The sequence below is a fragment of the Lactuca virosa genome, chromosome 2, assembly GCF_052849685.1.
Source record: "Lactuca virosa cultivar CGN04683 chromosome 2, Lactuca_virosa_CGN04683_v6, whole genome shotgun sequence".
NCBI classification, from domain to species: Eukaryota; Viridiplantae; Streptophyta; class Magnoliopsida; order Asterales; family Asteraceae; genus Lactuca; species Lactuca virosa.
In genome coordinates, this window is record NC_136427.1 from 251,540,658 (window position 1) to 251,554,555 (window position 13,898).

At 35.3% G+C, this 13,898-nt stretch overlaps 1 protein-coding gene across 1 annotated transcript; it reads left to right on the forward strand.

The window, feature by feature from the left end:
• Positions 1-7,877: 7,877 nt before the first annotated feature.
• LOC145158401 (putative mitochondrial protein AtMg00860) lies at positions 7,878-9,197 on the forward strand. The gene is made up of 2 exons (XM_079077305.1): positions 7,878-8,018; positions 8,880-9,197. The coding sequence occupies exons 1-2, from the start codon at positions 7,878-7,880 to the stop codon at positions 9,195-9,197; spliced, it is 459 nt and encodes a 152-aa protein (XP_078933431.1).
• Positions 9,198-13,898: the final 4,701 nt, after the last annotated feature.

The window sequence follows — 13,898 nt, forward strand, 5'->3', positions numbered from 1 at the left end:
GGTTTCTCCAAGCTTCTAAGATATTCTTCTTTCCTTTTCCTTCCTCTAAGAACACCAAAACACACACTAATGGCTCAAGGATGCTCAAAATTGGATTAGGGTTAATTAGGGTCGAATATGGAGGTGGATGCTGAAGAAAGAAGAGGTATCAATGAGTTAAGGATGTTTAAAGGATCCAAACCCTAAAAATTAGTGTTTGGCCCTCACCCACATATGCCCAACGTACGTCATTAGCCCACATGATTTTATGATAAAGTCACATGGGACCCTTTTTGCAAACAAATCTCATATCAAGGGTCAAAAGTATAATAACTTGGAAACCGAGATGTTACTATTATTACATCATAATATGTGCTTGATTTACTTATCTTTATCTTAGATAGGTAATTCTTAGGTCTATTCATTCATAGTCCAAACATATCTTACAATCAATTTGGTGTTCGTAATTTGCATGATCATTGTAGCTAAAGTTCATAAATCGATATATCCTAATTAATAGTGTCAAGACAATTAGAAAATTATAATTTGGGAAGCAACGGATCCACTACAACAAAAATGACTTACATCCACACTTTTTAAGGGCTAAAAATGTGACCATATCCTACGGTCACACTTATTTTTTTAGTCAAAAGTGTGATCGTACGCCGTAACACCATAGGTGTCTTACGGCCTCATTGAAATTCATCATTTAAGTGTGGATATAATCTACCTTTTAGTCACATATAACGTGAGACGAGTTGGTGTTAACCATGGTTACTGTATATTGGTTGTGACTATTGGTTACCCTTTAGTCACATTTATTTATGGTAAATCGTGACGTATTAGTTAATTGTGAAAACCATCATTGTATATTAGTTATAGCAACGCATTGTTTCTAAAAGATATGGCTATTTGTTACCTTTAGTTACATTCTTTTACATAAAATCATGACGTATGATATCATTTAGTCATATAAAAAAAATATGACCATTAGTTGCTTTTGGCGACACATAATTGTTAAAACCATCGCATTTTATCTAATCGGTGTAGCTATTTGTTACCCTTTAGACATATTTAATTTTGTGATCATTATTCTAATTAACATTCGGTAACATTTATGAATGGACGATGATAATATTAAAATGTTGCACATATATATTACAGGAGTAAGCAAGAATAGAAGAAAATAACACTAATCATATAGTCAAGTTAAATAGTATACAAAAATGTTGTATTTAAAGTATATCTACAATGTATACAAAAGAAAATGAAATATAAGTCGTAAACTAAAAAAATCTTGTTATTGTTTTATCTTGTTGACATTGTTCCTTATTTTCTTTATATCTTGAAATTTCACGAAAATAAATCATAAGCATTTAGTTGGTCTTCCTTTAAAGGGGAATAAAAAACTTCATCAGGTGGAATTTTAGACCCAATCATTGCTACAGAAGTTGCAGAATCATCCATTTGTCCATAGTTAAGACCAACTACAAAAAGAAAATATTAATAGGTCAAATCAATTCTATTAAGAAGTAAGAACAACTGTAAACTCTATAAGGTATGATAGAAAAATACATCTAATTGTTGCACGCATACTTTAGGATACTTTTTCAGCTTCTTGTAATGTAGTTTCAAGTAAAACTAAAAAGTATTCATTGAGGAACACCTCCTACACTTAAAATTGTGATCAAGTTGTTTGATATATTATCTTTCATTGGTCTTCGACTGAAAAAAAAAATAATAATAATAAAAATACAAAGATCATATCTTGCAATATGACAAAAGCAAATGAAAATTACCTTATGGAAACTATCTCTAAAGAACCAAATGAGTTTGAATCTGAAAGCCTAGAATCTTTCTCAACTTTTATCATTGAAGGTATGTCTTGAATTGTTCGAAGTTTAAGCTTGAAGCAATATTCAAGAAAAGGAATTAAATTATTCTAGTGATACAAAAGGTAACGGTAAGTGATTTTATTATGCGTACTTTATTTTTACCTTTTTGCTTACAAGAAGTGTTCCTTTGATAGCATATCTTTCTTTAAACAAGTGGCATTGAACAAGCAAATGCTAGTAGTACAAAAGATAGAGAATCAAGATTATAACATTATGGAAGATTCTATCGAAAAATTAAGAAATAACTTTGTTTACCGATTCTCTAATGCAAGCTTCCGAGCCTTTTCGATCCCAAAGATTCTTCCTCAAGCTTGAAAAGATCAAAAAACTACTAATAAATTGTAACAACAAAAATAAGGTTAGATAAAAGTTTGTATTTTGTGCAGTTTTGTGGTTTAATCCAATAAACCATAAAAGATTCAAACATTTTCCAAAATAACCATTTCAACCTTTACATCAGGTTTCAACAGTAGTTCTATAATCAAATTTTCACATAATATAATGTTTTTTTGTATGATTTCCCTAAATCAAAGAAGCGAGTTAAAGACCCAAAAGAATAACAATCGGACAAAAATATTAGTGGTGGAAGATTGAAGGAATGGAGTGTAACTCTTTATATATGAGTAATGGAAGTAATGTAAATATGAAAATATTCACCTCAAAATTCTATCATGTTTTCCCTTGGTTTCAATGAGATATTTTCAACACAACTAGTAAAAAACTTAGCTATTAATCATTATGGTTCCCTTGTGTTCGGCACCCTACCTTCTTACTATACTACGGTTCGATTAGGTACACTGCCTATCACATTTAGCTAGCTTAGATTGCTTGGTTTATAAATTAAAAACTAGTGTATAAATTGTATATCAAGTTTATGTCGCCGTTGTCGGGAATCGAACCCAGGTCACCCGTATGACAGGCGGGAATACTTACCACTATACTACAACAACGTGGATGAGTTGTTCCCACGACGTGGACTATTAATAATTCCCATGTCGTGGATGAGTTGTTCCCACGCTTTGGTATATTAAGAATTCCTGTAATGCACAATTTTTCAAAACACGACAGTGTGGAGCTGATTTTTACGCATTGAATGACTTCCAAACCCTAATCTCACAAGCAATTCTTTGCTTTTTCTTCAAATTTCTTCTACTTTAGTGCAATTCATCCAAAAAGGTATGTGATTTTCTACTTTAAACTATTTATTATTGCATATAATCTATTGTGGGTACTTTGAGTTGAGTATATATGCCAATTTCTAGGACTAGAAATATCTAGGGCTTCAGTGTTCGGTCGACATTTTCCCGATTTCGATGATTTTTGTGGAATAATTTATGTTTAATAGTCTTTCTATATGGTCTGGATAAAACCACAGTGATTGGAATTCAATTACCACAACCAATTATGCTCGATTTGGTCCGAACTGTTCTTATTGTTCTTATGCCACAGCATGGCCATGACGTAGGCACTAGGCAGGGAGACAAAAAATCTTTCTTATTTTTTTTTTGATTCAAGGGTTGGTTGTGGTTGTCTTTTGCTATCTTATTTTTCATAAATAGGACCCCGTAAACAACATACTCCACGAAGGACTCACCAAGGAAATGTGGATTTTATGTGGTATGACTTTCCTAGAGTCGTGATGCCTAGAGTGTTATTGGAATAGAAAAACAAGTTGGGATGGTTACATAGAAAAAAACATTGATATTCCACCCATTTTAGATTGGAATTAGATTCATGATGAGGGGCTCTTGGAACAAGTTGAGCCATATCTCATGAAGTTGTTTGTGCAAGAAGGGGTACAAAATACTTGCACGGGGTGGACACGGTTATTTAGGCTTCAAGAGTCGGTGTATGTGGAGTTATGTGCGGAGTTTTTCGCTACCGTCCATTTTAGGAAACCTAACGACGTCAATGATCCCGAGAATTATACTTTTTGTCTTGGGGGACGAAAGTAGGAAGTGAGTTTTACTGAACTTGCATGGCAGTTAGATCTATACAACCAATCAAAGGCAATTTCTCCTTAGTTTTCCATCTTTTTGGATCATTGCTACAAAAGATTTCCAGCGGAAGTTACTGATACTGGGTGTTGGACTACGATTGTCAATGGGTCCTACACTGCAGGAACTGCAAGCGAAGGAAAAATTAGAAAAGTTATGCACCGATTCATTCACAAGATGATCATATTTTCTATCAACCAAAAGAAGGAAGGGAATCGGATTCCTCAACTTGATGTATTATTTATGTGGTGCATCCTTACACCAAATGTATTTTGTCACCTCCCTTACTGTGTTGCATACTTTTTGACAAAGCGGGCAGGAAAGAGCAGGGTTGGGGCCCCTATTTATGGTGGAATGATGATCACCAAATTGGCTAGATATTTTGGGTTACTTGATGATCCCGATGATATGTTTCTGACAAGAATGGATGGCCGCTCATTGCTGCCAAGTTTATTCAAGATTGTGTGTATAGTGAAGGACATGGAAAACGACACCTATTCGGTGCCGGTGGATGATACGGTTGAGGTTCCAGTAGGTCGTCGGAATGTGAGGCCAATGATGGAGGGTCAGGAGCCCAGAGATGAACCCATGAGAGATGAGATACATATGGATCCATATCACATTATGTCTAGACAATATGATGATGATGTGGGCAGGGGATTGAATTTTACGGGGTATAGTTTGGAGGCAATTATGCATCATCTCGTTATTCTACCTTAGGCTGGAGCTCCGGCTCATTATAGTTACATTCCTACTTGGGAGGAACGATGGGCTGAGCATAGAGGTGGTGCGGGCGCTAGTGGAGCATGCGATGGAGATGACGAGGATGAAGTGTGATTATCCTTGTTTTATGTTTATCTTGTTTGGTGTGTTTTAGACTATTTATTATTGTGTTTGACTGTTAGGACGTAAGTAACTTATGATTCTCGTAATTTTTAATTTGTGTGATTGTTTTTCCTTTTTATTACTAGTTTATTTGTGGTTTTAGATTTTGCAAAAGTTATGGTTGATGAGAGAATGCGATTTTGTTTCCCAAGAAACGTGGCGAGAGCTTAAGTGATGGGTACGACTTGCAAATCGAGAAATGTTTCTTTAGCGAATTTTCGATTTCTATCGCCATAATACCTAAAGAAATTGATCCAAAATAAGAATAGAAGAATATGTTATCCCAACATTGCCATTCCTCACCTAAAATCGCAGTGCATAGAATGCAGAAATTTTCTAAATTTCCAGCAGCCACGGCGTGGCGTCACGAGATCATGGTGTGGCCATGAAGATTTTTGCAATCCAATTTTTGACATTATTTGAAGACCACAGCCTGGCTACGCTCTTCCACGGTGTTGGGAGTCTCAAATGCACTTTTTGATTATTTGTTTTACCACTATTTGGATTCTGTTTTCTTGGTGCATTTAAAGATTATTCCTGTTGCGGTCCAGGAGTACTGTTTTCCATCCATTATACGAGAAATCAACCACACAATTCGACCTCGCCACTACTATCCAAGTGGAGTCTGATCCTTTTTCTCCCTCTCTACTTCTATGTTCTTTCATTATGTTAATCATGCAATAGGTACATTGCATGAATTAAGTGTGGGGTAGGGGTCGAATATAGGAATGCAAGCATATTGATTTGGAAAAAGAAAATCAAAAAATGACTAGGATTAAAAAAAACTTAAAGACTTGAAATAATAGTCTAATTTTTAACTCTAGTTACAAAAAAATTGTTATATTGTTGTGTCGGGACCTAGCTTGCTAGTGTTGCAAGGGACGATTTGATGCGAGTTTTCATGCTTAATTGAGTCAATATATGTTCTAGTGTATCTGTGGCTTCCCTATATTACTGAAATCATGGGACAAAAACATAACCTTGTTTGGTTTGGGGGACATAATATGTTTAGCGTCGTATACTAGAAATGTATCTAGGAAAGCTTATGTAGTCATTTCACCTTAGACTAATGCCTTTAACCAATAAGGGTTGAAGTTAAGCTCCCTTGCTTAAGCATATATTTTCCTTTAGGTTTTTAGTTTTAAGTAAAAAAAAGTGAGTTATGATAAAAAAAATAAAGAGAGAGAAATGTTGAGTGAATAAAAGCTTACAAAGTATGAAGATTGAAGATACTAAAGAATGAAGTGAATTGCGAAAATTCAAATGAGTATTTTATTTTATTGTAACTTTTCTTTTCTAGGTTATTTTTTTTATATGTATGCTTGGAGGTTTAATAAAACTTTACCTTGAGGTTAAGGAAGATTTATGAGGATATATTTGGAGGGATACATAAAATGAATGTTGTTCAGAATAACTAGGAAGTGTTTATGAGGATTGTGAGTATTTAGGATTTAGAAAGTACTTAGGAATATTATACACAAATATATGTGCATTGCGATCTCGGTTTAATGGATGAGCTCAAAAGAGATTGTCTTGTGCGATGTTGGTAGCTAGGGTTTAGATGTTATAATATGATAATAAAAAAGAGTTTTGCGTGGGGGTAAGCAAAAGTCAAGTGTGGGGTATTTTGAAATGTGCATATGTATTCATATATTTTGTGCTTTGCCTTAATATTTTTAGCTATAATTGTACTTATTTTAGGACAAAAGGTGCTTGATATATTTAAAATCTATTTTGTAGCAGCGAAGACTTTCTCGGGATTAAACGGAAGCAAAATACGGAGCTGGAAGCAGGAAAAAAAGGGTCAAGTCAATCAAAGTCAAAGAACTCAAAAATTCTGAAGCACACACCGTGGTGAAACAAATATTCGCGATCAGATAAACCGACTTGGGGAATAGACATGATTTAAGATCGCCACACCGTGGAACCTATCTGCCATGGCGTGGGAGCCAATTTTTGGAAACTATAAATATTTCGGTTCTGCCTTCAACCCTACCTTATGCTTCAAGTCATTCTCGACTTTTGGAGACCAGAGACGTGCTGGAAGACTGAGAGAGATCTTATTTCGCTTGAAGTTTAGTTTTGAAGAGATTTTAAGGCAACATAACTAATAAACCTTTGTTTACTTTGTTTTTCATTATGTTTTTCAAGGTGAACTTCATTTTTGAGTGTTTGTTTCCGATAGTTATGGGCTAAAAACCCTACCTTCTGTTTAGATTAGAGGATCATTATGACTATGTGTTGATTGATTGGATCTTGGATTGTTGTTGGTTGCTTATTTGTTATAATAGCTTCTTAAAGACCCTTTTGTGTTACTAACATATACTTTTTCTGTTTATTTGTGAGTTTTACTGAAATTAGATGATCATTCTATTTTGGTAGGCTTGTATCTTATGAATTTGTGATCATCAAAGTTATAAGACTAGTGTTTTGATCATAAACCTAGGGTTAATTAGAAAAGTGGGTAAATTAATGTGGAAGCAAATATATGATGATCATTCATGTACTGAATTGATGTTTTTATCCCTTAATATCAATCATTAGTTCAAGTCTAGCATAATTCAAACTTAATACTAGTATACTTGTTTGTTTTTCCACCTGATCAATGAATGAATGAACTAGTTTACTAAAGGGTTAGTCTTTTAACCATAAATTCTAATCATCTTAGGAATCGGTAAGTAACAACAACTTAATCCATTGCAATTTCTAAGAAATCAACCATAGGAGTAGTGTGAATCGTATCTAAACATAAGTCTCTTTAGTATCTTGCTTTAAAACATAATTTAGATTGTTTTTTGTTAGTTAACTTGATTTTGGTGATAATTGCTTTTAAGTAATCTGGATTTCTAAAACCAAAGAAAAACCCCTTATTATTTGATTTTCAATTAGTTAAATTTTAGTCTAAAATTAAGCTATTAATCATTCTTGTTCCCCTTGTGTTCAACACCCTACTTTCTTACTATACTATTGTTCGATTAGCTACACTACCTATTGCATTTAGCTAGTTTATATTGTTTGGTTTATAAATTAAAAACTAGTATATAAATTGCGTATCAATAGACTAGATAATGCCTTAATAGTCGAGGTTGCTAGTGGCAAGTTTGTACTTGTTAGCGAATGCATGAAGAAAATCGTCATTGACTTGAATGGGAATAAGTTCCACGAGGAATTATTTCCCATTGAGTTAAAGGGTTTCGACATGGTATTAGGAATGGATTGGCTTAATGCGAACGATGAAAATATATCATGTAGAAAGAAGATGGTAAGAGTAAACCCTCTTAGAGGAAATCATTTATGGTGTACGGGGACAAACGCCGAGTGAATTCTGGAATCATCTTTGTGATAAAATCCAGAATGGGTTTGTCCAAAGGATGTACATCATATCTAGAATTTGTGATTGATGTGAAGAAGAAGAAAAAAAGATGCAGAGAATACATGTGGTGTATGACTTTCCGGAAGTATTCGCAAAGATCTTCCTGGATTGCCCCCTGATAGACAAGTAGAGTTCCAAATAGACTTATTTCTCGGAATAACACCAATAGAAAAAACACCATACTGATTAGCACCAACGGAGATGAAGGAGCTTATGTTGCAACTTCAGGAGTTTTTTGAAAAAAATTTCATAAGACCTAGTTCTTCACCCTGGGGGCTCCGGTGTTATTCATAAAGAAGAAGGATGGAAGGATGATAATGTGAATAGACTATAGAGAGTTCAACAAGGCAATGGTGAAGAATAAATACCCATTTCCTAGGATTGACGACATGTTCGATTAATTGCAAGGCACAAGCTATTTCTCGACGATTAATCTCAAGTCAGGGTATCATCAACTAAAGGTGTGAGAATAAAACATTGAGAAGACAATATTTGGAACGAGGTATGGACACCATGAGTTTTTGGTTATGTCTTTCGGAATGACTAATGCTCCAACAACATTTATGGATCTGATGAATATGGTTTGTAAAACTTTCCTCGATAAATCTGTAATACTTTTCATCGATGATATTATGATTTACTCAAAGATTTAGCAAGAGCATGGCAAACGCCTGCGAGGAGTACTGGAAGTTATGAAAAAAAAAGAAGTTAAATGTAAAGTTCTCCAAATGTGATTTTTGGATCCGATAGGTAAAATTATTGGGTGATGTGGTTAACCAAGAAGGTATAATGGTTTATCCAACCAAGATTGAAGCAGTAATGAAGTGGGAACAACCAAAAAGTCCCACTGAGATGCGTAGTTTTCTAGGATTTGTTGGATATAACCGAAGATTTACCCAAGGATTTTCTTCAATAGTTGCTCCATTGATAGCCTTGACCCACAAAGGAGCTACCTACATGTCGAGTGAGAAGCATGAAGAAGCTTTTGAGAAATTGAAGAAGCGATTGTGTGAAGCACCAACCCTTGCTTTACCTGATGGAGTTGGGTTAAGTTGCGTTCTAACCTAGAGAGATAAAGTGATAGCATATGCATCCAGACAACTGAATGTTCATGAAAAAAACTACCTCACTCATGATCTGTAGTTGGAAACTGTGATTTTTGCACTAAAGATATAGAGGAATTTTCTTTATGGCACAAAGTGTAAACTTTTCATCGATCATAACAGTCTTCAATACCTATTTGATCAAAAGGAGTTGAATATGAGAAAAACACGTTGGCTGGAATTATTCAAGGATTATGACTGCGAGATACTTACCACCCCGGTAAAGCAAATGTCGTAGCAGACGCTTTAAGTAGAAAAATAAAATTGGAGAGGAAAAGGCCAAGGGCATTAAGAATTGAAATTGTCTTGACGATCGTGGAAAGTATCAAGTAAGCTCAAAATGATGCTTTGGAAGGAGATAACCGAAAGGTAGAATGGTTGGGGAAAAATTAGTATTTGGAATGAACAACCAAGGGTTAAAGGTATTCCAAAACAGAATTTGGGTCCCTATTGGAGGTATAAGAGATCTTATCATGGAAGAGTCTCACAAAACCATATACTCTATTTATCCAGGCAGCACCAAGATGTATATGGATTTGAAACCATATGACTAGTAGCCGATGATGAAGATCGACGTTGATAAGTGTGACAACCGTCAAATTTCGGTCAATTCAAAGTCAACAAGTCAAACCGCTCAACTCCAATAACCCTTGTATGCTAGGGTTTACGTTATGTAATCACTATACAATTCGCTATTTTAATGAGAAATCATCATTTGGAAAGTTCATGTGTTTGATTTTCCTTAGCCTTAGCAAGTGCTAAACAACGAACCAAAGCGATAAAACACTATTACACAATCATCGGGATTGTGTAAGACACTAAAACACGGTTTAATGGGGTTTACGAACCTTGCGTTGTGAAGCCGGACACTCAAATTAATCACAAACGAAACCTCTCAAAATCGTTTTCACTCTATCTCTTTCTATTTGAAATCTCTCCCAAATCTCTCCCAAATCTCTCTCAAAAGTTACTTTAACTTTTTGTAATCATTTGGGTCATCTCGACCCTTGACCGGGTCAAAAATCGCTTGAAACGGGGTAAAAACGAGTAAAATAGCTTTAAGGATCCGAAACCGAAGCTTCTGGACCGAAGCCTCGCATCCGAAGCCTCTGATCCGAAGCGAGGGTCCGAAGGTCCGAAGCGAGGGTCCGAAGGTCCGAAGGTCCGAAGCGAGGGTCCGAAGGTCCGAAGGTTCGAAGCGAAGGTCCGAGGGTCCGAAGTCCGAAGCGATTTACCGGTTTTTCGACTACGACTTCGTTTTAACTCCGTTTTTCATTATTTTAACGTGGGATTTTCACCCAAAACTTTATTTTATAAACTAAGGCCCCAAAATATATAAATCTCCAGGGTTTTTATAAAATATATTAAAAGAATTGGTGATTGAACTAATTATTGAGGGAATATTTGCTTTTCCTTAATTTATGGCAAAAGCAAACCACTACCACCTCACTCTATGATTAGCCACTCTTTCCCACTACCCCTTGTCTCCTTAGTGGACCTTTACAGCCAATCTCCAGCTCTTCCCACGTTCTAAGAGCTGGAGGATTGATCCTCTCTCCTCATTCTCCATAAAACTCTTTCATTCTACACTTAGCAACCAAGAACACTCTCCAAAATTCTCTCATCTTTTCTCTTAACTTCAAGAACTTCAAGGCTTTCTCCAGGGATTTCTTTCTTCAATTAGTAAGTATCTTCATCATTCACATAATTATTAAACTCCATTCTACTCAAATCATTGATATCTTACACAAGTTCCATCTTATTCGGTGTTAGATTCTCGAATCATCAAGACATCTTCTTAGTGTTCTTGAGTTGAACACTTCCTCTCTCTCACTTTCATCTACTGAAACCACATAAGGTGAGTTCATACCCGTACACTTACATGTTTTTCTTAAGTTTTAAGGGGGGAATACAAGTAAAATCATCAAGAACACAATTAAACTTTTTCTAACAGATTACATCAGAAAAGATGGACGTTAATCACGGACTGTTTTGGTCAACTTAAATATTTTAGTTTTCAAAACTGTTTCAGGTGCAAGTAGTTCAAACTCTTAGCTTTAAAATGGCTACTTGCACATCTCCATATGATTTTTTTTACAATTTATGGTGATTTTTACAAAACTGCCTGTCATTTCAGAGGCAAACCCGGACCAGTCTGTGATTATGAACATTTTCACCTCTGTTAGAGATCACTAAAAATCATGATAAAATTTACGAACAAACTAGACTCATATTCCAAACTCTCAAAATTTGCGGATTTGGATTTAGAGCTTTGATGATTTTTCTATAAATTTTCTAAGAACGGTAACAGAAACTGTTTTTAACGAAAAGTTGCTGTTAATTTCATATCACCTTGTAACATGTTGAGCAAGGTGTATATCTTTATGCGATTATATGTTACTGCAATATATGACATTTTGTCTTAATATTTAGACACACATCAGTTTACAAATGGATTTGGTCATATAAAATACAAAGAATAACAAGTGATTATAATCAAAGTACAATAGATACATTCAAACATTAAATAAACTATTTTGAATATAGTTTGCATACATTACCACGTACTACCCTTGGTTGATAAACTATAATAGGTATAGTTTATGATACATTACATAACACATACATTTAAAAAGGGTACATTTATACAAAGGATATTTTCATTAAGCAAGGTACGGCCATACGGTACCAAATTTTCATAACACGTAATTCCGTTAATGACTTTGTGAGACATTTACTTCAAATTACCATTAAGTCCTGTATTGTAACCAGAGTCTCCTTGAGGGAGAGCGTGATACTTGTGTATAGATCTATATTGGGTTTGACAAACCCACACCTAAACTGCATGCAACAGTTAGACCGATAGGTCTGGGGTGACAAATGTCATAACATTTCCGACGCCTGAAGAACGTCGTTTTAGGCAACCTTGGTCATAGTATGGTTATAATAAACTCACATAAAGTATTAACAAACATTGGAATTTACGGGAACTTCATTAAAATTTAACGAGTTTATGTCGATTTAAACTTGCATTGTTTTACTATAAATATGACAAATTACTTGTACATTTCGGTCTTTGGGTTTTAAGACTACATTTACACATTAAGGAAAATATTGGATTTTTCTAACACAAATACTACTTTTACAAACGAAGGCTTTTAATAATACCAAACAAAAGCTTATGAACTCACCAACCTTTGTGTTGACACTTTTTCAAACAACTTGTATTCTCAGGAAATCATTAAACAGGTAATCAAGTGCTTTTGAGGATGGGACGCTAAGGCGTCTACTATTTCATATTTTATCAACATATTGTAATTGATTCGTAAACATGTAATTCATACAATGATGTAAATTTTTTTAATTATATATATGTTGGTTGTGTTTGCTTGAATTACTATTACAATTGCTGTTATGATACTATACATGAAGTCCTCCACCCCCGGACGTTTCCGCCATCCTTGGTTTGGGGGTGTGACAGATTGGTATCAGAGCGCAGTTTATAGTGAATTAAGTATATCAAACCACATAAGATATACAAACTATAAACACAATTGGGACTAATAGTCTCTGATTTGTGCATTTTTCAAATAAATATACTTTTAGAAAATAAATGATTTTTTTTTTTATTAAAAGTATAAATACATGCATACATGCTCACATAGTGTCATAACTAGAAAAACATAAAATAAAAGAAGAGGAGTTGTACATTATGGGTATGCCTTGGTATATGTAAATCAAGTCTGGGAAGGATATAGCCTGATCAACTATATCTGTCCGGGAATTGACTTGCATATACCGGGGGATGGTCAGGATGGACAACAAATCTAACAAACCTAATAACATACTACAAAGGATACTTTAAGAACTCAAAACTAAACATTTACAAATACTGTAGGAGTATTTTGTGTTACTATAATAAAAATATTTTATACTTTCATTTTACCTCATAACCCAATGTATTGGGTCAATAAAAAGTATAAAATCGTATGTATCGTAAACATACCGGAAAACAACGTAATAATATACTTTATGTATAAAAGATTTCTCTCCCTATAAATACACTTTTACTAAAAGTACATTGGTTTACGACTTATGCCAGAATCATGCCGCCAAGGAGAAGACCAAGACCTTCCAGCAACACAGCAACACCTCCTCCGCCGCCGCCTCCACAGTTTGATCCCGCGATATTCCAGACTGCAGTAACAGCAGCCGTAGCGGCCGCAATGTCGCAGATAGGGACCAACGGAGCTGGTGGTTCGGGATCGGGAGCTACACACTCTAACCACGGAGACAGTACGTGGCGTGCAAAAGAGTGTTCATACAAAGACTTCACAAATGGCAAACCCGACAACTTCAATGGAAGCGGAGGAGTCATCGCTTTGATGCAATGGTTTGAAAAGACCGAAGTAGTCTTTCAGGTGTGCTCTTGCCCCGAAGCGAGCAAAGTTAAGTTCGCAGCCTTCACCTTCACCGGCCGGGCCCTTACTTGGTGGAACTGCCGAATTAAGTCACTTACTCTCGAAGTGGCTAGCTCCATAACCTGGGCAGAACTAAAAGTGTTGATGATGAAGGAGTATTGCCCGAGAGGTGAAATTCAAAAGCTGGAACAAGAACTTTGGAACCTCAGGATGACGGGCTCTGACCTTGAAACCTACACCACCCG